This window comes from Crocodylus porosus, unplaced genomic scaffold (genome assembly GCF_001723895.1).
Source record: "Crocodylus porosus isolate Cpor-Errol unplaced genomic scaffold, CroPor_comp1, whole genome shotgun sequence".
Classification (NCBI taxonomy): domain Eukaryota; kingdom Metazoa; phylum Chordata; order Crocodylia; family Crocodylidae; genus Crocodylus; species Crocodylus porosus.
In genome coordinates this window covers 3,175,481-3,199,353 of record NW_017728934.1, presented here as the reverse complement: position 1 = coordinate 3,199,353, position 23,873 = coordinate 3,175,481, and the positions used below count along the sequence as shown (strand labels likewise).

The 23,873-nt window shown below is 46.0% G+C and overlaps 1 protein-coding gene and 1 long non-coding RNA gene across 3 annotated transcripts in view; one reads left to right on the top strand and one right to left on the bottom strand.

Annotated features, from left to right (window-relative positions):
• The window catches only part of KDM5B (lysine demethylase 5B), a 71,648-nt gene extending 66,203 nt beyond the window's left edge, over positions 1-5,445 (bottom strand). For both annotated transcript variants that reach the window (XM_019546308.1, XM_019546309.1), the window contains exon 1: positions 5,245-5,445. In XM_019546308.1, the coding sequence (XP_019401853.1) occupies positions 5,245-5,382 (138 nt within the window). In that variant the 5' untranslated portion in view covers positions 5,383-5,445. The remainder of the gene's footprint in view (positions 1-5,244) is intronic.
• A 3,270-nt stretch (positions 5,446-8,715) lies between these two features.
• On the top strand, positions 8,716-11,752 carry LOC109317569. Its single transcript, XR_002103072.1, has 4 exons — positions 8,716-9,181; positions 9,906-10,238; positions 10,909-11,486; positions 11,579-11,752. It is a non-coding gene; the product is annotated as an uncharacterized LOC109317569 (long non-coding RNA).
• Positions 11,753-23,873: the final 12,121 nt, after the last annotated feature.

Sequence of the window (23,873 nt, the reverse complement as noted above, 5' to 3'; positions counted from 1 at the left end):
AATGTGCTGCAGTTACAGTACATCAGAGCAGACTCGATTAATTGAGTCTGCTGGAGCGTGGTAATTACCACGCTCCAGCAGACTCCAGCGTCTCATGTATCAGCATCCCCACACTGAAAAAATGGCAGTGGGGGCACTTTACCCATTTGACAAGCTTTAGTTAAAGCGCCTCCACCACCATTTTTCACCACATGGACAGTGATACAAGAGATGTTCTTGGGAGCTTTAATTAGAGCAGCTCCCCCCTCTTTCCCTCCCCACCCCACCCCACCCCGGACTCCCAGAGTGCATCTATAAACAGCCAAAATGCTTATCTTCCGCAGAGCAGAGCTAAGGTTCTTTATGTGCCTCAGCTATCTACTTCAAAACTTTAATGCGTCTGTATTCCTTTAACTCTAAACTTAACTGTGAAATTCTTGAGTTTTAATGCTGGCTTTCCAAGTAATGACACCTCTCTAGTATACCATCCCTAGTCTCTAGTCAAAAGAATAAATGGTTATAAGACTGCATAAGATGTTAACCAGTCTGAACTCAATTTTAATGGAATAACTAACTTGACTTCGTATTCCAAGGGATGAATACGGTACTGCAATGGTTATTAGTTGTTTCTTGTTTTACGGCTGACTCCAGCATGAGGACCATCTACAATGCTTTACAACAGAGGTTGACAACTTTATTGCTGTTGGAAGCTACTTTAATGGAGCTTAGTTCTGAGCACGAGCCATTTCTATACAGGCCAGTGCCACTGCCACCAAAGCAGTAGCTGGAGCCACAGTCACTATTGCCCCCCTGCAGTACCGCCACCACTACTTCCCCCAGCAGTCAAAATGCTACAACAGATCCCTGGCTCAATGGGCCAAATACAGTCCTCTGGCTATACATAAATAGCACCATAGTGGGTCAGACCAAGCCCTGCAACCTATCTCCAACAGCAGCAGGAGTGGATTTTGCTTTAGAGAGCACTGAACCATGTACATCTAGAATGAACTATCCCCTATTCGTTACCCTTCCTGACATCCACCATCATTGATTTAGAGATGCCAGAGGAAACATTTCTTACTGTTCTGTTTAATAGCTATTAATAGATCTATTGTCCATGAATTTGTCTAGTCCATTTTTGACCCTGGCTGTGCTGTCTGCCTCTACAACCTCCTGTGACACTGAGATCCACAAGTTAATTGCACATTGCACTGTTAACTGCTTTACAAAATGTGAAGACCAAGGAGAGGAAAGTTTTTCAAGGAAGAGAACTAGAAAGGACAAACTTATTTCAAGAGGGAAAAAAAAGGGTCATTATGAAGAGGCAGAACATAAAGATTCACACATTCTAGAAGCGGCAGGACGAACTCAAAGAGGACAAAGAAGAGTACAAGCCTAGAGAAGGAGAGACGGATAGCTGCAGCCAGAAGCGTTAGCTGTTAAGGCCCCAAAAACTGACCACGGAAAACTGGCCCTTGCATAACCCGTCCAACGCCCTGGCTTCACTGTACTCTATCTACCACCTCCTTACAACCTTCTTTAGGCTCCCTATTTTTCTGCAAGAAACTGCAAAGGAAGATGCAGTCCCAAATACAATACATTTTTTAAAGAAATCCTATACTGCCCGTTTTTTTTCCATGTTACTTTTTATTACTAGTGGCAAGGAGTTTTGCTACCTCCTGAAAACAAAGGCTCTGCCTACTCCAGGCAGTCAGGATGCTCTTCTTACATAGCAATCACTGTTTCATTCTTCTATAAAAGTGTTATTACAATCAATTCAGAGAGACAGAGTTAATCTAAAATCACCCAAAATACAAACTCACTAAGCTAATGCCAAAGTTTACAATAACTTGCTCCTCAAATTTACTCACCACAAAAATGCATGATAAATAAAGTATGTTTTCAATGCATGAAAAACTCAAAGCTGCAACACAGCACAAGACAAATACAATGCATTCAATCCTTTCTTTTGTATTCAGTTTTCCACTTTGGTTTGAAGTCCATGGAGAGAGCATTCATTGGAGCAGTCTATCAACTATTGGCTGTGCTACATAGACTCATTTAAAATCCCTACCCCAGCTGAGCACATAGGCAGCCATACCACTTTCAGGCTCCACATGCCAACATTCACAAGTAACTTCACCTTCGCCTTCCCACTTCATACAAAATGCACCAGGAAAACATAGCCACACTTGCCATTTTTGGCCTACAGTTATTACAGCCAGAGAACTGCAGTTAAAACAAGAAAATCAACAATGGAACTGGGAATGCATTTCCCTTTAACCACTCTTACAAAACCAGTTTGGGGAGTTTCTAGCACAGGGATTGGTTAGTAATTCTTTTTGTTGCTATACACATGCATGTGTAAGGATGGCGACATAAGGCAAGTTTGAGATCTAATGGCCCTTCAGCTGCTTAAACCCATTACCAATCTCTGGTACGCTGGGTTATCTTGATCACACCCCTGCAATACATCAGACACTGCCCTCCAAACTTTAATCCACCATAGATTTCTTTTTTCTACTTCAAACCAGCAGGCAAGTAACTGATAACCATCACTGGTGGACAGCAACCAGAGCTACTTTTTCTATAGCATAACCAGCTGTCATCCTTGTGGGACTGCATGCGAAACCAGAATTAGTTCATGAGCAAGTCTCCTCCCTGACCCGGATACTGTGTGTTATCCCAGACCTTGGGTTCCACCATCCAGTAGTTGTGGTTCAAATGCAAAAGTACTAGTCCATCTGCTGACAATAATCCAAAAACATAGCACAGTAAAGTCAGTCAACTTGAAGTTTAAGTTAATGCCACCAACTTGTCTCAGAATGACCCAGTGAGGTAGAACTTGCAAAGAGTGTGCATGTAGGGACTTCAGAGCCATGTGCCTAGCTGGAGATTTCAGGAACCTAACCAGAATATGGTACGCTGGGCATACTGTATCACCTTCACAGTAAGGTCTTCATGTTAGCCCTTGTTGCATCACATGACGCAACATCTATCTTGATTTTAAATAAAACTCTAATGCTCCCTTACCTGAGGTAGAAAGCATGACCCTAACATTTTTGTGTAAATGTGGAAGAGCCCACTTTTCAAAAATTCAGCATCTTTCCAGTAAGGAGGAAGACTAGCACATTCATGCTGTTAAGAAGGGCTAGGAAAATGTCAGTTCCATGGACTTCACAGGAGTTTGACCTCTTCCCCCATAATCTGTAAGCTCCCAAAACACAATTTCAAGATCTCATCAGAGATATGGTTTCAGGAGGGCCAATGAGAAACTGAAGTTGTGCTTACACTGGTGCTATGACTGGCTCTAGCATAAGCAAGAGCTAGGGGCCAGATTTCATGAGTGCTCATCTTCCAGTCAAGCACAAACATGTTCAGTATCCAGCAGCTTCCACTGTATCCAGTCTGGCTCTACATTAGAAAGCCAGTGAAACATATAACTATAGCAATATGGCCAGTATTGGCTGGATGCTGGCTTTTTTTTTTTTTTTTGGTGGGGGGGTAGTTGGAGAACAAGACATTTGAAACCATGTTCTTCCTTTGGTAAAGGAACAAAGAAATGTTGACACTAGTTATTTGAAGACCTAAAGGTCCCTCTCACTCCATGTGCTGCAGGGCTTCCTGGTATTTTCTTTGCTTGCTGGTAAGTCTCTTTTTGGCTTTTTTTTTTTTTTTGGTGGGGGGGTAGTTGGAGAACAAGACATTTGAAACCATGTTCTTCCTTTGGTAAAGGAACAAAGAAATGTTGACACTAGTTATTTGAAGACCTAAAGGTCCCTCCATCTCCAACTTCTCCATTAAGAAGCATAGCTTATAAAACATCTTTTATTATTAGGTTTCTTTTCTATGCCAACTTGCAAATAGGATACATTTAGATTTAAAACCTAAAACACCAAAAAAGCTATGTAGAAAGTGAATTCTGCTCATAGTTTGAAGAAAAAAAAAAGTCAGTTGGCCAAAGAACTGATTTTCATATAAGAGATTATAGAGGTTCAAGACTGAGCCCCGTTTCAGTAAATGTAAAGTTAATGAGGACACACATTCTCAATTGCATATTACATCTCTTCCAGAAGATGGAATTACCTATAGGAAGATGACCCTGCTCAACCCAATTATAAATGTATTTCTGATCTCAGACTGTATCATGAAGTAACTTTATTTTATTTCAATCCTGTTGGCAAGAAGCAAGTTACTGAAGGGTTTTTTTCCCCTAGTTACACAAGAATTTTAAATGTAATCAAGTCCAACCAAAATGCGTCCGATTCATGCACTTTGGTTTCAGAACTTACACTTAACCAAAAATACATGCACAAGCATTTGGTAAACCTCACTTCTTACTGGACCAGATGTAAATCTTTCAAGCACTCTTATTTAGCAGGACAGCATTTTGGCTGCCGTACAGTAACTATCCTAAGTTCCTTTGCATTACCTTACCCTTGAAAGTAGGAATGAACCCTCCCCTCTCCCCCCCCCACAAAAAAAAAAACCCTTCCCAGGGAGTGTTATTAAACAGATCTTGGTCCCAACAAGAACCAGACCCAAACAGGTCTCCTTACAGTGCCTTCATTAAAACAGAATGAAACTACATTTCTGTGCAAATTAAAACTTAAGAGAGGTGAACTATTTAAGTAACACCAAAAAATAATAAAGAAATAAAGGGAGAGAAGGAAACTGTGGGTTTCCAACCCAATCCTTTTGCCACCCGAGGTGATGAGGAGGACTTCATACTTTCCCCCAGTATGTCTAGCTTTCTAAAATGGTGGCCATATCTGCCTGGGATTCAGAGAGAGAGAGAGAAGAGGCCCCCCTCCAAACTGTGGGCTGGAGAAGCAATGGCGATGCAAGTGGAGGGGAAGGTTACCTGTCACAACTAAAGCCAAGCCTCGAGGCTGGGCAGGGGGGCAAGGAGCAGCAGCAGCAGCAGCAGGCAAAGGGAGCCATGTACAACCCCAGCTCGCCACAATGCCAACATGGAGGGCAACACCCAGCAGCTGCCTCCTCTAGGTCTCCCCCCGTCGTGGCTGCTCCCCCCGGAGCAGCAGCCGCCCCAGGGAACTTCGCCGAGGCGCTGGCACATTAAAAATAAAATAAATAAAAATTTTAAAAAAGAGTAGAGAAAAGAGACCTCCCCGGGGAGGGGGGCACCGCTTCGAGGCTGGTAAGTTACTTGTGCGGGGCAGGCTCTCCCCGCCACGAGGGGCCCGGCCGGCTGGGGGGCGGCCCGCCCCACACACAAAGGGCGGCTGGCGGCGGAGCACTCACCGGCGGCGGCCGCACCTTGCAGATGCCCGTCTGCTCGGCGATGGGCCGGATCTTGTGGATGAAGGCGAAGGGGTCGGCGAACTCCTCCCAGCTGGGCTCGAACACGGGGCACTCGGGCGGCGGCAAGAACTCCGCCATGGCCAGGCCGGGCCGGCTGTATCGCTCCCGGGCCTGGGCCGGAGCCCGGTCCCCGTCCCCGTCCCGGTCCCGGTCCCGCTCCGCCGCCGCTCCAAACAATCCCCCGCAGCAGCAGCAGCAGCCGCCGCCGCGCGAGCCTCCCAACCAGACGTGCGCCTCCGCCGGAAGGGGAGAGAAAAGAGTCCCGGACCCACCCCCGGCCCGGCCCGGCCCGGCCCCTCCGCAGGGCGCGCAGCCGCGCGCAACCGGCCGGTGCGCCGCGGCGGGAGTTGTTACCTGACGCCACGGGGGGCTCCTGCCCACCTGAAGCAGATCAGTCCCTAGCTGCTCTGATAAAAGACGCCACCTGCAGCTCCTGTTTCCCCCACACAAAGTGGTCCTTACCAGCCAACGCTTGTCCCAGAAAGTCCCCCACATCAGGCTTGGAGGGACGGGCTCAGATAAGCGCGATGGCCGATGTGTCCTCTGTGCCAAAATGAAGTTTGATTCCTCCCTCGGATCAAGTGAAAGCCCCGCTCCTCCCGTTAGCTGGCCAACATTGTATTTTCTGTAACCTCGTTGTGGCCCTGTCCTCACCCCCATCCCTCTTGTTAGCCCCTGGCTCAGGCGCTCCGTTTCCCTTCCGGCTTTGCCATCTTTTTGGTTCATGACTCTTAACATTGACTAATAAAATTCAAGCTAGGCCTCTTGAAGGCTGGGATCAAGTGTAGAAATCTCGGCTTCTTGCGGGCTCAGATCAAGCATAACGGCTTCTTAACTTGGCAAGGGAAACACCGTGTATCTATGTCCAAGAAGGCAGTTTTCCTGAACCACCCTGCAGGAGAACGGCTCTTCCGGCCTGGTTCGGTGCCCACTGAGGTGCAGCGGCTTTAAACCCACTTTATGGAAACGGGAGTCTCCCCCCTTGCTTGCTCCGAGGCCCGTAGGGCTGAGGGCAAGCAAACTCAGGGGCATCCGAACCCCACACCTCCAGGCTTGGGCTTGCATGTAGGATACCCACCAAAGGATTTGGAAACATCCGAAGCCCCTGGTGGGGGTGGAGGATGTTTGCTGGTTGTAGGGCCACGTCTGGTTCTGGACTCTGGAATTTGGAATTAGTTTGGGCTAATTTGGCCTTGCACACAAATAAAAAAAAATTAACAATTTCCTGTCTACAGGGACTTTTAACCATCTTGGACTTTCCCTGAGCCTGATGAAGGGCATGTGAGCCCAACAGCTTGCGGAAAAAGATGTATATATTTTTTGCCGATTTCTCAGTTGGTCTAAATACAAGGTATCCTTTTTGCAACAAAAAGAGTTCTAGATTTGTGCATTTCTTTCCGTCTCAGACCAACACGGCTACCACGTACCTCCGTGAAGGCCAGCGCGGACTTTTATGACATCATTTGGAGGGGCTTTTAACACGACTGGACTGGGGACAGAGTTTAGCTCCACCCATGGGTGACTGGTGCCTCCCAAGCCTGGAGGGGCACCAGCTCGCCGACCACGTGGGTCCCCCAGAGGCCGATGGCAGAGCCCAGAATCACCAGTGATGAAACCAAGAGTGTACTTCCTCTGGCACTCTCAGTTCCGTGGCTGGCATTCCCAGGGGTGCCCCCTACGCGTCGCCAACAGCTCCTCCAAAACGATCCATTTTTCAGGCAGGTACAGAACGGGGGCTTGCAAGTGGGACCCTTGTTGTTATATACTTGTGCATCTATACAAGCCATGATTATGTTATAGACATCCTCATGGAGCCACCACACCGGAGAGAAACTCAATGCGGCAGCATTTGCTGAAGGAGAGAGCACGCGGCCGGGAACAATTGAAGCCGTGCAGGCATCCGTGCTGCTCCCGTCACCCGGGACAACGAGAGCTGCCGGTGACATTGCGAATGGCCGAGCGCAGGCAAATCGGTACCGAGGCGCGCAAAGATGCCGGCTGCCGGTTTTGTCACCAGCTGAGCCCTCTCTAATTTGGCCACCTCTCCAGAGGCCCGTCACTGGACACAAGACCAGGGGAGGGTTGAACACAGCTGGAGAATCGCCTCCCTCGGTTTGCCGTGTGCTGCCCACTTTTTTCACGTCACAAACCGGAGCGCACTCTTGCCCGTGTCCAGCCTTGGGCGCGGTATAACCCGCGGGATCACAGCGGTCCTGTCCTAAACCCACTGGGCACTCCCTTCTCATGACTTTTCCACCCTTTTCCAGCGTGTCCAGGTCCCCGTGGCCCCTAGCTCCCCTCAGGGCCTGCAGCCCCATCCAGGGGTCTCTCTGATGCTGGCCCTGCCTGGGCCTGACACGGGGGCGGGGAAGAAATGCTTCCCCCGACGCCACAGCCGTCTAGCTGGACCTCCCCGGCTTTGCTCGGTGCTTTGTTTCCCTTTTTTGGTGGCTTTCTAGCCGGCCGCGATCCCCCCAGGCACGTGCGCGGGGCTGGGCCACGGCGCCCCCGCGCCATGAGCTGTGTTTACATGCGCGGAGGGATCCTCCAGCTGACACAACCCAGGGTCGGCGCTCGTTTTTTTAAAGAGCCTCAGTGTGGGCGGCGATAGGTCGAGGCCGGGGCGCGTCAGCGGGGCCCGCTCCGCGCGGCCGCCCCATTGTCTGCCCCGCACCGGGGGGGCGCCGGCCCCGCCCCCCTTCCGGAGGGAGGCCGCACCGCGGCCAATGAAGAGGCGCCACGTCCGCGCCCCCCCGCCCCCCTTTGTGTCTCCAGGCCGGCATCGGTGGGTTGGGGGTAGCTGCTCGGAGGCCCGGCTTGCAGCGCGCAGGCGCGGGAGCCGCTTCGCCGCTAGGACCCAGGGGAGCTGCAGGCGCCGCACGTAGCGCACGTGTTCGGCTGGAGGCGCCTCGCGGCCCCCGGCTGGCCCCGTGCGCGAGGGGAGCCTTTGCCTCGCACCGTCCCGGGGCTGCAGCACCCCTCGCGCCCCCTCTGCCTTTGTTGGGGGCCGGGAGGAGCTGCTTCCCCTCCTGCATGCTGCTGGGGATTGCAGAGCTTTCTTCTGAAGCTAGTATTAGCTGCTCCCCTTCCTCTGAAGCATGAGGAGACTGGTCCCAGATAAAACGGGGTGGGTTTTTTTCCTTCCATTGCCAGGAGTGCACTAGAAAGGGGTGTAGGTTGTAGCCATGTCAGTCTAAGGAAATGGGCAGACAAGGTTCTTCGGGTGAATTGGATCTCTTTTATTAGACTGACTTACATTGTTGGAAAAAAGCAAGCTTTTGGGTTTAAAAGCCCTTTGCCAGGCTGCGGCTGGCGTGTGCTCTTCCTGGATGAAGTGACTAGGAAAGAAGCCAGAGGCTGGGCTGGGGTGCCTGCAAGATAAGCCGTGGGTGAAGATGTATGTGGGGGAGAGGAGACGGTAATGTGTGGTCTATAGAGCCATTTTATCTGGGCTGTGGAGCGAGGCAGGGGGGAAAGCGGCCTTGTGAGAGGAGCGATGACGGCCTCCGGCAGCATGTCAGAAGCAGCTTGCACTGGGAGCTCAACTCCATTAATCCCCCTTCCCTCCTCCCCTGCAAAATGCTGCTGACCTCTGGGCTACAAGGTCTCACCCTCTGTGCAGCATCATTTTGATCGCGGCATTTGGGCCGGGGAAGGAATTTTTCTGCTCGATCAGATGGGCAAGGACTGGGGAGAGCCTGACTCGAGCCTGGGGCACGGTCCTTTTCTTTTTCAGTTGCTACTTTCCAGATTGCTTTCTCCCACTGAGTCCAGCCTGAACTCCTTGTTCAGAGATGTATAATTGTGCATGAAAACACATCTTTGTTTGAGCAGGCTGAAACTCTAAAGGAATCCAAGTCGCTCCCTTTCCACCCCGGTTTGTGTAACCTGCAGATGTTACCAGCAGTCATTTTGTTTACTTCTGGATCACTTGTGAACATGTAGAAAACTGCCAGACTAATATTAATTCCTGTAAAACCCTGAGCAGAAACTTGCATTCAGTGATTGACAACTACTACTTTAGTTTTTAGAGATGAGTCATTTATCTAGCTCTTAATTTATTTAACATGCTTTATTGGCAATCATCATAGTGTACTCCCCCCTTGGTGGGGTCTGTGTTTTGAGTCCTCATTTTCCACAAGCTGCTGTTCATTACCATCTCTTCTGAAACACTGCATGTTCTCAATTTTTTTAATTTTTTTTTTTTTTAATTCACTCATGCCATATCTTCTTGGGTCTTTCTCCTGCATATAGGCTATCATAGCCTGAATTTTCCACACGTGTTCCCCTATACTTTCACCTTTAGTCAATGTGCCCAAACAATCTCAGTCTGCTCTCACTTACTGTTGAGGTAGTTCTCATTTTTGTCTGTTGTGGGGCCTTTTTTCAGGGACTGCACAAATCCACCCTCGCCATTCTGGCCTCCCAGGACACCTGCCGTTTCTTCATGACCCAGTACTCTGCTCCATACAGATGCAATTGTAGATTTTTCCCTTCAGATAAATCAGCATTTCCTGTTACAAGCCATTTCCCTCCATTTTGTTCATGCTTTATATTCTGTTCCTGATTTTTTCATTTCTCTCCCCCATCTTCTTGCACAGTAGATCCCAGGGGTACATGTACACTGGTGGTATGTACCATGTTGTTCAGTGACACAGAAGTATGCCTGGTACTGTCACCTGAAAATGTGCATGACTTGCACATCAGCAGACCATTTTCCCTGCTGATGTGCAGACCATGCATTTCCAGAAGATGCCTCCATCTGCGCAGATCCTTCTCTACATGTTCTCTGCTTTCTTTGATCAGGACTCCATCATCAGTGAACATCATTCACCAGGAGGCATCCTTCTGTATGTCCCTGGTGTATGCATTCAGGACTAGCTCAAAGAAGAACAGGCTCAGCACAGATGAGAATTGTACAAAGGATCCTAGAGGTACATATTCTGTTTTCTCCACACTTGCTACCAATTTCCACAGCAAGAAAGGAAAGAGACTTCCAAGAAATGCAAGGACACTGCCAAACACCAACAGATCTACCAGGCTTTAGGCCATGTAAAAAATGTAGACATTGGAGCTGGTTCAGTCACACTATACAACAAGCAATTCTGAACACTGTACACCAAAAATCAGGTAATGTAACTCTGGTGTGGCAGTTTCTTATGCTTATGGTGCATGCACTATGCACTACTGTTAGTAATTGCATGTGCAGCTGGGTGCATGAGGTTCTGGGCTTGTCTCATAACTCTGTCCCAACAGGGATTATCTTTTATTCTAAGAGACTGCATGTCCTGATCTGGATTTAGAAGAAGCTTTGAAATAATAAGGCTTAGTCACCCAGCGCTCCTGAGAGAGGACAGTCAGCTGAAGGGCCTTTTAATCTCTGTAAGCTCTGAGGAAAAGTCCTGTCATTCCATCTGCTGAGCAATAACTGATTTGGGAGCTTGTAAAAATCAGTGATTTGGAAATGGGTTTATTTGAACAATGTAGAGACTTGTTTCCTTGCATAGAAGTAGAAATAAATCACAGTCAGAAATCAGGTGCCTATATAAAAACACAGCCTGCCCCCTTTTTTTTCTCAACCCCTTCAATTTGCATCTGGGAAAGCCCTCAGTGCAGAGCTCTTCCCAGATCGCATGACCTAAAATGTGGGCCCACCATTCACCCTTTCTGAGAACTAGCAACTCAAGTGTCTAAGGCCCCGGTAAGGCAAAATACTCTAAACTCTACTTTTCCGTAGGTTACTGACTGGCATCTTTCATTTTTAATATGGGGAGATGCAGAGTCATCCTGGTAACATGTGTTAGTGGGTCTTAATGCCCAGCCATTTGCCTTTTTGCTGCAACAGCTCTCATAGTCCTAAAATAGGACTGGTCTCTGGCTCTCTACCTCAAGGCTGAATACAGCTTTGCTCAGTCTTGCTTTATGATTGCGAATATTTTTGTTTTCAGTCCAGTACCAAAAAGCCTTGTCTACAGGATATCTGGTAAAGAAATTCAGGTGACTTACTGCAGAAGCTATGAGAAGAAAGAACTAAAAACAAACACTGCAAAGGTCTAAAATGAGATGAGGAAACAAATGTGAGACTGAGATGGGATGCTCAAGAATGAGCGTCCCCTGGTATAGGAGAATAAAGGGAGGCCAGCATGGAGATGGAGTGGTGCAAAGGGCCAGTGCCTTGCAGGGTGAGTAATTGGGGACAGAGTACTCTGGAGGATAGGAGTTATGCCAAAGTGGCTGTTCTGTTCCCCTGTGCATTCTTCCTATTTTCCTTCAGGTGGACCACCCATTTTTACATTTTCACAAACTTATGGAGTCCAGCTCCTCCAAGAAGCCAAAAATAACTGCTCACGTCTTTCCCAGAAGATCTCAGACTGGCCAAACCCCCTTCTCAAAAAAAGCCCCAACCCTACCCCTGACAGTTCTAATAATTAAAAGATTGTTTGTCTCACTAAGGGGTCACAGTGCTTTTGATCTATAGTTCCTTCAAATGATTCTCAATTTGCCGTTCATATATATAAATACAAGTGATGTTGGAATAATTCTCAGACTGGCTAGAAGACCAGTATCAAGCCCTTTAGTTCCTGGAGCTGTGTGATTACATCAGACTCTCAACTTTTATTTCAGCGAAAATGTAAATTTATACTTGATGGTGGTAACAAAAGCACAACCTATAAATATAAGCATTGCAACAAGTAGTGGTTCCCACCTTTCCTGGCCTATTGGCAGCAATTTCAATCAGACAGTGCCCAATGTGGAGCATAATACTTCAGCTGCCATTTTAGCTGCAGCTTTTGCTGCTTAATTCTCTCTTGTGAATGCTTCCATTGTTGCTTGGTGAGATCTAGGGCCTCTTCCAATGCAATAGCCAAAGCCTTACCAAGCTTAGCTGTGTAACACAAAACAGAGCTTCAGGTAGACCCTGCCTTTCAGGCATCTTCTTAACTCCAGTGAGCTCTGTTTCATTTATCTGGTGACAAATAAAAAGAACATTGGAAAGGTCAGGTTTAGGTGTCCTATAGAAAGCTAAGCCAGCTCCCTGTGCCCAAGGCAGATCCAAACTGCCTGCACTTTGGGCACTAAAAAGCTGAATATTTTTATTTCAGCTGTTCAGCAGTTAGTATGCCTTGAAATTAAAATGCTAACAGTGTAATATTAGATTTGGTTCCAGAATCACCAAGAAGTGAGCTGCAGCTGACCTTATCATGAGAGTCAAATTCAGGCCAAAGCCAGTAAACCTTGGGATTCACAGGTCCCTTTTGAACGGAAGGAGCAGAAGGGTTCACCACCTGCATGTGGAATCTAATGGCCAGATTCTCAGTTCTTACAAGCAGGTCAAATTGCACCAAAGTCAGTGCATTCATTAGACTATCAAAGAATTAGACCTAATATGTCTCTTTCCAGGTTCAGAGAATCACAGATTAGGGGGAAGGAAAACATATTAACGTTTCTGGGACTCTTTAGGGAAGTGGCTTCCTGAGAATAAACAGCTTTAGAAATACCAGATGCGTATCATATCAAACCAAACAAGTTCTCTTGGGCAAACCAGCAGCCTGTATAGGCTTGCATAGCACTCAGCATTTTATCATCTAGGTTAGAAATTAGTTTTAAACCTTTTGAAATTTGCTGGCTCATGTCCTGTGCAAGGATGCTGGCAACAGTATCAGTCTCTCTTCTCATCAAGAAAAAGATGAATTAGCCGGCACAATTTTTTGCACTACTATGACCTTGATTATAAAGCATGTGTTTGTAGGGTATTACTGGTTTGAAATCAGCTGAGACCAACATGTAAACTCATAGCGCCCTGGCTAAAAGTGAAGTTCATAGACACTGTGGTTGCCAGCAGTTTGTCCTGGTTTTGTAGGCTAGCTCCCAAAAGTTCTGGTTTGCATCTAGGTTGCAACAATGGGAAAGACAAGCGTGGAAAATACTTGGTCCTTATAGGGGAAACTCAGTGGTTAGTTAAGTTTGAGGAAAATGCCTTTAGAATTACTTTTTGTGACTGCAGTATCAGGAAAATGCTCTGTTTGACAGTCTTTCAGACTGTATTGGAGAGGAAACGATCGCTCTTGTTGGGCAAAAATTAAGAAATTAGCTGAGATGGAGCGCTTGTTGAAATCCAATCTTGTTGCCTTGAAAACAAACACAAAAAGATGTGTATAGAGAAGGCAGCTTCTGTTTCTCTGGCTGAATTACTTGCAAATTCACAGCAGGGGAAATAGGCCTTATAAACAATCTCCGTCAGCCATTCCAAGAACTAGCAAAACTGGTATTAATGCTGACCTGTTTAAGATAATTGCTTTAACTTTCTATCTCGTCACAGTTTCCCAGCACTGTTGCAAAATGTAGTTATCTTGTTTGGTTAAACCAGACTCTTATCATACCAGACAAAAAGAAGAAATATAAGACGTGAAGTGTGTGGGAGGGGGAGGGGGCGGAGACAGGAAGGAGGCAGTGACAGTAGGAAAATAGGTCTTATATTCCAGGTGGTGTTTGGGGTTTAGCTGAAGCTGGTAGAACTAAGGCTATTATATGGATCCTCCTGTCTGACTTGTCTAGCTGTGACCTCTCTTAGGATCAGCAAAATTAGGTCTAATGTTATCATAGTGGCTCTTGGAGCCCCAAGAGAAAGCACTGACAACACAGCTCACTTACTGGAGTCTGCCTATTCTTCCAGCGTCAGTATTAGATTGATGACTGCAAGAAGAGGTAGTTGGTAGAATAAAACACCCTCTAATCAGAGCTGTTCAACTAGCACCCCATGGGACACATGTGGACCCCACCCCCCCAATCCCCTCCTCCAACTGCTGCTGCTAAAGTCTCTGGACTTCCCCTGCCTCCTCCAGCTTCTGCGTCTTGCCCAGCCACTGGGAGCAGGGCACAGTTGGTGGAGCATAGAGTGGCTGAGGGAACCTGCAGCCAGAGGAGTAAGAGGACTTGGGGACACTACACAGTATTGGAGCACGGGCATGATGCAGCTGGGTGGGGGGCACGCAGTGCAACGGGTTGCCTGCACCATGCCGTAATGTGTGGCCTATGTGGCACGCAGCTGTGGAGCATGTGGTCCCTGGCCACTCAGAAGTTAGACAGCCCTGATCTAGAATGAACTGTAGATGAAAAACTGAGTACCCAACATTGACTGGCATCTTGGAATCACACAACAAGCATTGTGGAGTTTGAGGAACTGGCTTCGACAATAAAAGGGAGGAGTATCTCCCTTTGTACAAGGAAGGATGGAGACTAGGTCTCACCAAAGAGCCACTCAGGAGAAATAGTCTTAAATAACCCAAGGAATCAAAAGTGTGCCACCCAGTGAAACTCTGCCTCAAATATGCAGAAGGACAGGGGAACAGAAGAGCACCCCACCACACCACCTTCCTGGTCTGCTAGATGGAAAGTCTGGACGTGGCCAAGAGGGGATTGACCAGAATGTCTTGGAACTTAGTGGGGCTATATATGACGCATGTATAAACTAAAAGATATGGGGGGAAAGAGCAGCCAGGACCTCAAATCAATTCTTGAAGAGGTGGTAGCAGAGCTGTAGCCTGGCACCCTCAAGCTAGGCATGTGACAGGGAGCATGTGGTATGGGCAGCTTCATATGCTAGGTCAGCACAGGGGGTTCTACTCAGTCTTGCCTGAAGAAGTCCAGAAGGTCTCAGATACAAGTGATGTTGGCCAGAACCGTCTTCCAGTGCTCCCAGGGTACTTCCATCACCGGTAACACCAGCTGCAGATTTTTCAACAGGGGCTCATCTAGAAGGACTGTCCCCTGCGTGACTGCATCTGCAAATTTGGATGGGTAGACCAGCCTCCAAGTCCCAAGGAGGTCATGCTAGAAATCCAGTAGCTTCCAAGGTCTCACTTAGGGAGATCTCTCAGGCAAAAGAGCTGCGTGTCATATCAGAGCCCTTGGAGGTGGCAGAGGAAGGTGTGCCCCTCCAGGCACCATGCCAAATGGCTATAAAACACTAAAGCTGCTGCTGCAAGGCCTGAGGCAGAAGGTGTGGACCTGGCTGTGGATGAAAACCACTCCACGCCCTGCCTTCCCTTGAGCAAAGGGAGGCACAGGACACCTGTAGAGATCTGCTGCCATCCTGGCTAGAGAAAATGATAGCTTAGTACTACTGGCTAGCCAGGAGGTGCAGGGGCATGGGCAGGGTGTTGAACCAGCGCCAGAATATAGACAGGACAAGCTGGCTGATGACCTGAGAGGGAGAAACAGTGGATGAACCTCATCTCTGGCTTCAAGTCAGTCCCAGTTTTCAAGCAGGCAGGGGTGGCTGAGGACAGGTAGACCCCCCAAAGACGGCAGCAGGCCCGTGCTCTCCTCTAGATGGCTTGGAGCGCAGGCAGGAGTAAGCCCTCCCGTCACTCATCACCAGGCCAGAGCTCTTGACCCAGTTGATCCAGACAGGAGGCCACTGAGTAGTTGGATCAGAAAGCTTCCCCTTGAACCAGATCATTTGGGTCCTGGATGGTCAGGAAGCCTTGCCTTACAGGACTGTTCATGGCACCAGCTCTGCCAGCTACTTGCACAAGAGACAGGAAGGGCTCAATGGGGATAGCAGAGTAGCTGTCCATTCTCTCCCCCACCTATGGAAACATAACCAAGAGCATAATGTGCCAAAGCAGCACCCCCCTTTAATAAGGTAACACTATTTTGGAGTGTTTCCGCCACTTTTAGTACGTTTCAGAGGGCTTGAACATTTGTACATCTGGGTCTTTGAAATTATTTTAATTGTTAAGCCTTTCCATACCCAGTAACTCAGTCCCTATAGTTAAAGCTGTCCTATTTTGTATACACAAAATAAAATATTCACAGGAACAGCAGTAGGGAGAGATTTACTTTGTTGTGTGGTGGTCAGGGCACTTCTAATGCTTGAGAATTGTGGGTTCAAATCTCCCTGACTAGACAGAGTAGATATTTAAAAACATTTGCATCCCTGGTGAGTGTTTAGTGATCTTAACAGAGTGGAGCAATCTCCCACTCCTCAGTTTTCCTGAGAAAGATCTGATCAGGCTTAAGTCCAGGAGGGGATCCCTGGCTAAGAATCCCAAAGAGAGGTAGGTGCCTAATCACCCTTTGACTTTCCTACTGGCTGGCTTTGGGAGTTCCCTGTACAGTGCGCTGGCTTCTGTGAAACTTGTTCTTAGGCACCTGATGCTTTGGAGTCCAGGAGATGGCAAGGTTCAGCTTGGTAATGGCTAGACCCCCTTGTGAATTTAGCCCTAGTCTCAGATCCTAAAAGTACGTAAGTGCCTAAGGAGCAACATAGGTGGAATGAAATGCAGTTGAGATTCATTTATCATCTGAGCAAGTGAGCTTTTCCTCACAAAAGCTTGTGTCTCTGATTCAGTGTATCTATAAGGTGCATCTCTACCCTGCCTTCTACCTGACTTTTGACTCATATGGATGACTACCTCTCTCCAGTTATGAAATGTAATGCTAATAATTTTATTGGTAAATTTATATCAGTGTAAAATAATTGCATACCTCTAAGGAGACCTCCGAACTCTCGCTTAGGTACAGGCTTCTGGTATTATTCAGTCTGTATATTTGAAACATTGTGACTTTTCCCCAAGTTACGTTTTTTTTTAAGGCAATCTGTTTTTAATTGATAATGTACACCAATTACAAGATTCCCTTGGAACTTATCCAGAAGTTCAAGCTTCAGTGAGAGTGTTTTAAACAATGTAAGTTTTCTTTAAAAAAAAAATCAACAATGGAATCAATGTCAGATCTTCATTTTAAGTGGCATGTTACTGCTCCATTATTGTCACGTTTTCAGTTGGGCAAACTGCCACCAACGGTCTTGAGTAGAAGTGTGACTATGCAAAATATTTTCTCCAATTTTACTGGTTTTTGGGAGCTCCCGGCATTTACTGGATACTTTCAGAATTTACAAAGAGAAACAGTTCCTGCCTCAAACTCCCAGTCTAAGGCTGGACAGACAAATCAGCAGAGGTCCAGGAGAAAAAGGATTTTTTTGTTTAGAAATCAGTAACATCCATTATTGGCAGCTTGGCACAAATGGGTTTTTCAAAGGGATTTAAGTGAAGAGGGAAGAGGCCTTGCAGAGGAGTTTAGGCAGGCTGGGTAATACAGAAGGGCTACATGAATGAAGTCACAGAGTGAACAGATACTGTGGACAAAGGATGCAGTGTGGGTAGAGAATGGGGGCAGGGGATCACATGAATCCCAACATGGGATAAATAAATGGTTGGGTAGATTTATATGGAGCCTGAAAGTCAGGGCCAGTAATTTAAATCTGATGCAATAGCAGACAGGGAGGGCTTCAAAGCAGGAGAGATACGATCAAATCAACCAGAGGGGAAGGTGATTTTAACAGGTTTGAACTCAATATATTATTAAACTAAATAAAAATCGGTGCCTCAAAATGCACTGAGCTCAAAGGGATTTCAAACCGCTTTTTCACAAATATGGCTTTTCTGAAGAGTCTGAGATATACCTAGTTCATATCTGTGTCTGGTACCTGTTATAAATGACTTTACAAGATGGAAGACATCAGCATTACAGCCAGCACTTGCCATGTTGAAACTTTAAAATATTAAATGTCTTTTATTTATTCTGCAATGTGCCATGTAGTGCACAGTGATCAGTAAAATCACGAACTCTTACAACATGTCAATAAGCAGTCAATTAAGGGCATGGAGTCAATGTGCACACGTTAAAATGTGTTAAACCCCCATGTAGATGCATTCATTCAGCTGCAAAATGTCTTTGTGCTGCTCTGCACTTATAGTTATCTTAAGCCACTTTAACCCTAAATGAGTAAGTGCACATGTAGGAGCTTGGTTGATTCTTTAGCTTTCCCAGGATGCCTCCATGACATCTGTGATTGCTCATTTAGATACACTATAGTAACCTTCGCCAGTCAAGTGGTGATGCTCAGGGGCTTGATTCTCCTAAATCTCTGCCCTATAACTCATGTCTGTACATACAAGAAATGCAAGTCATTTCAGTGATGCAGCTTCTGTGATAAAACACTCCCATATGAAGGTTTCCCAGAATGTAATCACATCAGCAGTGACTGTCAGTAACATCACTTTCTGTGAAAACTGAGGGGCCTCATGTCTAATCTATAAAGTGATTGCAAGACTAGGCACATAAAGTTGGGCTGGCCAAGTGGCTCCACTGAATATAGCAGAAGCTAATGACTGCAGCACTTAGAGTTAGCAGTGACACTTCTCCCAATGGACAAACATATTAGTGGTGACTTCACAAGGTGGGAGGGAGAGAGATTATGTCTGCACAGTCCTAAGTGAGTCTAACTCTGAGTTGCTTGAATTGCTACATGATCCTGCAAATGGTTATTACAGCATAATAGCGGCTGCATCCTCCAGAGCAGCACCCCTTGCCCTTTTGAAGATGATAGAAATCTACATTTGTCCATACCCTGAATATCTCTCTCTTATTCCAGCAGAGCTGTGAAAAGCAAAGACAAGTCTGTTGCACACCTAACAATTCAGCATTGCCAAAGCATCTTGGTTATTTAAATGTCAACTTGACAGTGATTCTACATGCAGCGTACCTTTGAAGATGACTGTAAAACTGTACAAAGTTAGGTCTTGAGCTGCTTCTAAGCAACTCCTGCCTAAAAGTCTATGGTAGCACGTGTGTTACTCACTGACATGTTGCTCACCCAAAGGCAAATTCCTCAAAGTAGACTTTGAAATAACTGAAAAGCCACAACAGCCAGTGCTCTCAGCATGACTGAGTAAAAAGTGTTTTTTACAAGTGACTGTTGATTGTATTGCATAACATGATATCTTCTGCCTGCCAAAGATCTCTGAAAAAAGGAACAAAATAGATATAAAGAGTTTTTAAAGGTGTTAGAAATCTTTCTGAAGAATAATAGTTGGACTCATCTTGCCAAGTATTGAGGTCAGGCTGACTGGTCTCCAATTCCCTGGATCCTCCTTCTTCCCTTTATTAAAGATGGGCTCTGTATTTGCCCTTTGCAATTATCCAGGACCTTAGCTAACCTCCATACATTCTCAGAGAAGCTGGCTAATGGCTCTGAAGTTAGCAAGTTTCTTGCACGACGCAACAGACTCTCAACAAGATCCAGAACATGCACCGCTTCCCGCAAAGGTCTCACATTGCAACCATGAATGTCATTAGCTAATATCCCATTCCAAGTGCAAGCCTGAAGTATCTACAGGAAAACAGACTACACTCAGATTTGCAACCACAACACACCGCACAAATTATCCATTTCATCCTCACCCACAGTTCAACAGCCGACACTTCCTCCAAACCATGGGTACAGCTATGGTCATAAAGACAGCTCTCCGCAGTATGCCAACTTCTTCATGAACCACCTAGAAGAGAAATTTCTGGAAAATTGCACCACCAATCCTGCCTTATACTCACGCTATATAGATTATTTTTTCATTATCTGGGCTGAACACCTGGACTTTCACCACAGGTTTAATAACAACTACCGCCCATCCATCAGATTCTCTCTGGATTACTCCTACACTAGCATCAACTTTCTAGATATCACAATCTATATCTGGGAGGGCATCCTACAAACTGCTATCTACCGGAAACCATTGTATACAGAAAAACCATGGGCTTCTGAGAACCTGGCTCTAGATCCACAGTGATCCATAGCCACCACATCTGCTCTGGAGGAGAATACGCGTGACACCCATCTTGCCAAAATGAAAATTGCCTCTACCCAGCAAGGATACTCCAGCAGAGAAATAGACTGTAACTTTGAAAGAGCCACCCCAATACCCCGCAGCAACCTACTACAATACCAAAGAAAGCCCCCCACTAACCGTACATCCTTGATTGTCATCTACCATCCCATACTGGAACCAACAAAAAGGATCAAACTACAACTTATACTTGAAAAAGGACCAGATCTCGAGGGGAAAAAAAAGATTCCTAACCCTCTAACCTTGCTCAGCTAATGATCAAAAGTAAACTCCCTACTGATCAACAGGCACCTAATGGGATCCAGACCTGCCTTAACAATACATGCAAGACCTGTCAACACATCTGTACTGCTACAGAAAACATGCCCCACAACTGAACCATTAGAGGCCATGGATCATATAAATGTTTATCCCAAAACATCGTATACCTTATCCAGTGCCCTCAAGGTGAGACCAGACAAAAAACTACATGCCAGAGTGAATAACAACAGAAAAAGGATAAAGGATAGAGACACCAGGACACAGGTAGGAGAACACTTTACAAAGAAAAAGAAAAATCACGCCCTGTCTGATCTCACAGTTCTTATGCTCAAAGGCAATCTACCAAACAATTTTATAAGATATATACGGGAAAAGAAATGAATTAGCCTCTTGGACATTAAGCAGCAAGAATTTAACACAATGACTTCATAGTCCATTACAATCTACTTGATACTCCCTAATCTGTGCACTTCAGAAGCGATAAGGGACCTCCTGAACAATCCTGTTCTTCCATTACCAGGTTTCTACTGTATCTCTCCTGCCTGTTTTTATCCACATCACTTTTTGTGCTATCTGCTACTTAGCTCTGATGTGTCTGCTTCTTTCTCTGAGGCCTGAGAAAGGGTGCTGTGATACCCAAAAGCTTGCCTATTTTTATCTCAACCATGCCATTGGTTAGATATCACCCCCAAGAAAAGAAATCACCCAGAGGAATTCTTCTCTCACTCTTCTCACATATTTCCTGGACCATCGTGGCAACATCATCTCAGGACTAAAAAAACTGAAGAAGTCTTGGTAGGAGTAAGTGAATTCAGCATTTTATATTAGAGGAAGTTGGTTTCACCTGGGTTATATTTTTCTGTGCCAGGTCTGCCCCTAAGAAAGTCCAAGGGACACATATGAATCACTCCAAGAATCAGGAGGTCAGTTTTGTAGTTGACTCAAATACCCGTCCCCGTATACTAGGCTGCCTGGTCATCACCTCTCTATTTTATGATGCCTGTCCCTTTGCTTCCTTTTTTAGTTAAGGTTGCCAAATAATTTGCACTGTACATCCCCACATAAAATGGTTATAAGTTTGTAAATGGGTACCTTTAAACTGGAGTTTTCTGGGCTTGATGCCAGTCTACCATAGATGTTTTCATAAATTTCATAGATGGGTTGGAAGGGACCTCAACAGATCATTGAATCCGACCCCCTGCCTAGGAGTTTTTTTTCCTGGAAAACTGGGCAAGACCAAGTCATCCATTCCTGACCAAGCAGAATGAAAAGATATGCTCCTATCATACTAAGAAAAAAATTGCTGATTATAACTGGAGATAGAAAACAAACTTGGCTGAGAGATACCACAGGGAAGGGGAATGTGTGATCTTGCCCCAAAGGAAACATTTTGATTTGGCAGAACCATGGGGGGAAACAACATGGAGAGCATATTAGTGCTCTTGGGTTTATGCACTGCACACTTAAAAGTGATATACTGATCATGGATCCTTAGTAGTTACATGAAACAAGTGAGCTAGCACTCAGTATGACGGGGGTCAGGGTAAAGGAGCTGAGGGTCAACAATACCAGGAGTCCAGAAGCCAAAGCCAAGAGTCACAGTACAGGCATCAGTTCAGGTCTGAGGTTTCACACTGGGGATTGAGTCAGATCCATGGTTGAGGCCAGCACAGGAATCAGGAGACGGAGTAAGCAGAAAGGGAACAACTGTTTGGTTTAGTTTTCTTTTATGATATAATTAGTGTTTCAGGGCAAATCAGCTGCAAATCATATCTATTGAGCAGAACACAGTTGGTCCAAAAATCATATTGAGCAGGCAGAACTCAGTCTTGTCCAAGGCAAGACACTCCCAAACAGCAGGACTACAAGCACTATTGCAAGAACAAGGATCCAGGGCTAGAGGAGGATTTTTATAGCCCTTCCATCAAGGGCTTATGGCTTCCATTTATTCTCTTGGGTCACATGTTCCCTCACTGGGAACCTCATGGGAAGGCCAGGCCAGGCTGGGTCTAACATCCAGCCAGTCACATGCTGGAGCAGCTATGGAAACCTGTGCCCATGAGACTAAAAGACCTCAGTTCAAGCCCCAGGCTTCTGCTGCTCCAGAATGGAAATAACATGTAGAGTGAGGGAGGACAATAGATGACAGAATTAGAGGCTGTGAAGAAACTGGGGCAAGTAATTGTGAAACTGGCCTATGGCAATTGATTATGGAAAAGCGAAGAAGCTGGGATCCAGAGTTTATTATTATTATTACAAAGACCATCAGCATGCCTGCTACACAAGGTCTTGGGGGCTTACACTAATTCCCCGTTCCAGTCTGGCTGATCAGCAAGGGGGTCGGAGGGAAAACTGCAGGCAAAGCTGGGAATCCTCCATACTTTTAAGAAAAATACCAGGTCTGCCATGCCTTTATTTTTTGCTGAATTATATAGTCATAAGTCTAATGTATATGATTGGTTCCTGTTATACTGTTCTGAACATACATCAGGAACCAATCAATCAGTTAGACCTTTTGAACTGAAATAAACATGTAATAATATATATAATTGTGCATGTGTATGGGGGGGAGAACTATGTAATACTTTCCATTAGTGGTCTATTAAAAATGCATGCTTTCACCCCCCTTTCATGTAATAACCTGAAGGTATAAGACTCTGTAGGTTTTTCCAAGGATTTGCATTGCAATAAGGGGAGTAGGGAAATGCCTATGTTGTAAATGATTATCTAGTGTATACAATACCAAAATTGACACTATTGCAGCTGTCATAATTTGAATCATCTTAAAAACAGCCCAGTCATCTGTGGCAGATGCTTGTTACCATATATAAAATGAGGCATATTCATTATATGGTCCATACCACTGATTCAGATGCACAGCATTTCCCCGCTATGGTACAAACAGGATCTTAGAACAATATTTTAAATTGCCATTACCTGCAAAGAGCAGTACGGTTTCTGGCAGCTTGCTGTGGGCTCTAGCCTACTTCCTCCTCTGGCACAAAGTGAGTCATGAAAATTATTCTGTATCAGGTGATTAAGCAGCTATCAGTTGCTAGTTTCACTTAAGATACTAGCTTACTTTGTACAATGCCTGCACTTGAGCCAAAGTCAATAGGCACCTAATGTTTTCCAGTCTAGGATGTTTTCTTGCCAAGTAATGCATGCAGCAAAGGCCTTTGACTGCATAGTTAACATAACCTCCCTTGTCCACATTTTCCTTTAGCTGAAGAGTTCTAGGTTTTCTTCTGATCATTGCAATTCTGACTTTATTTACCTGGAGATGTATACAGGGTGTAGACCAACTTACCTTTTGGACCCCATCCCACTGCACTGCCCCACTCCCAGAAAGGAACCAGAAGCCAGAAGAGAGTGGGGCCTGGAGACCCCAGCTGCTGTAGCAGCAGTAGCAATGGCAGGAACAGTGACTGGGCACAGCTCATGGGCTGCATTTTGGCCCAGGCAGCCCACAGTGCCAGGTTCATAGATGTTCGGGTCAGAAGCGACCTCAATAGATCAGAGTCCAACCCCCGCATAGGACAGCCTTGGCTTGTAGCAACTTCCTTCCTTTAACATTTTAAAGATCTTGCCATTTATAATGGGGGAAGTGGCGGGGGG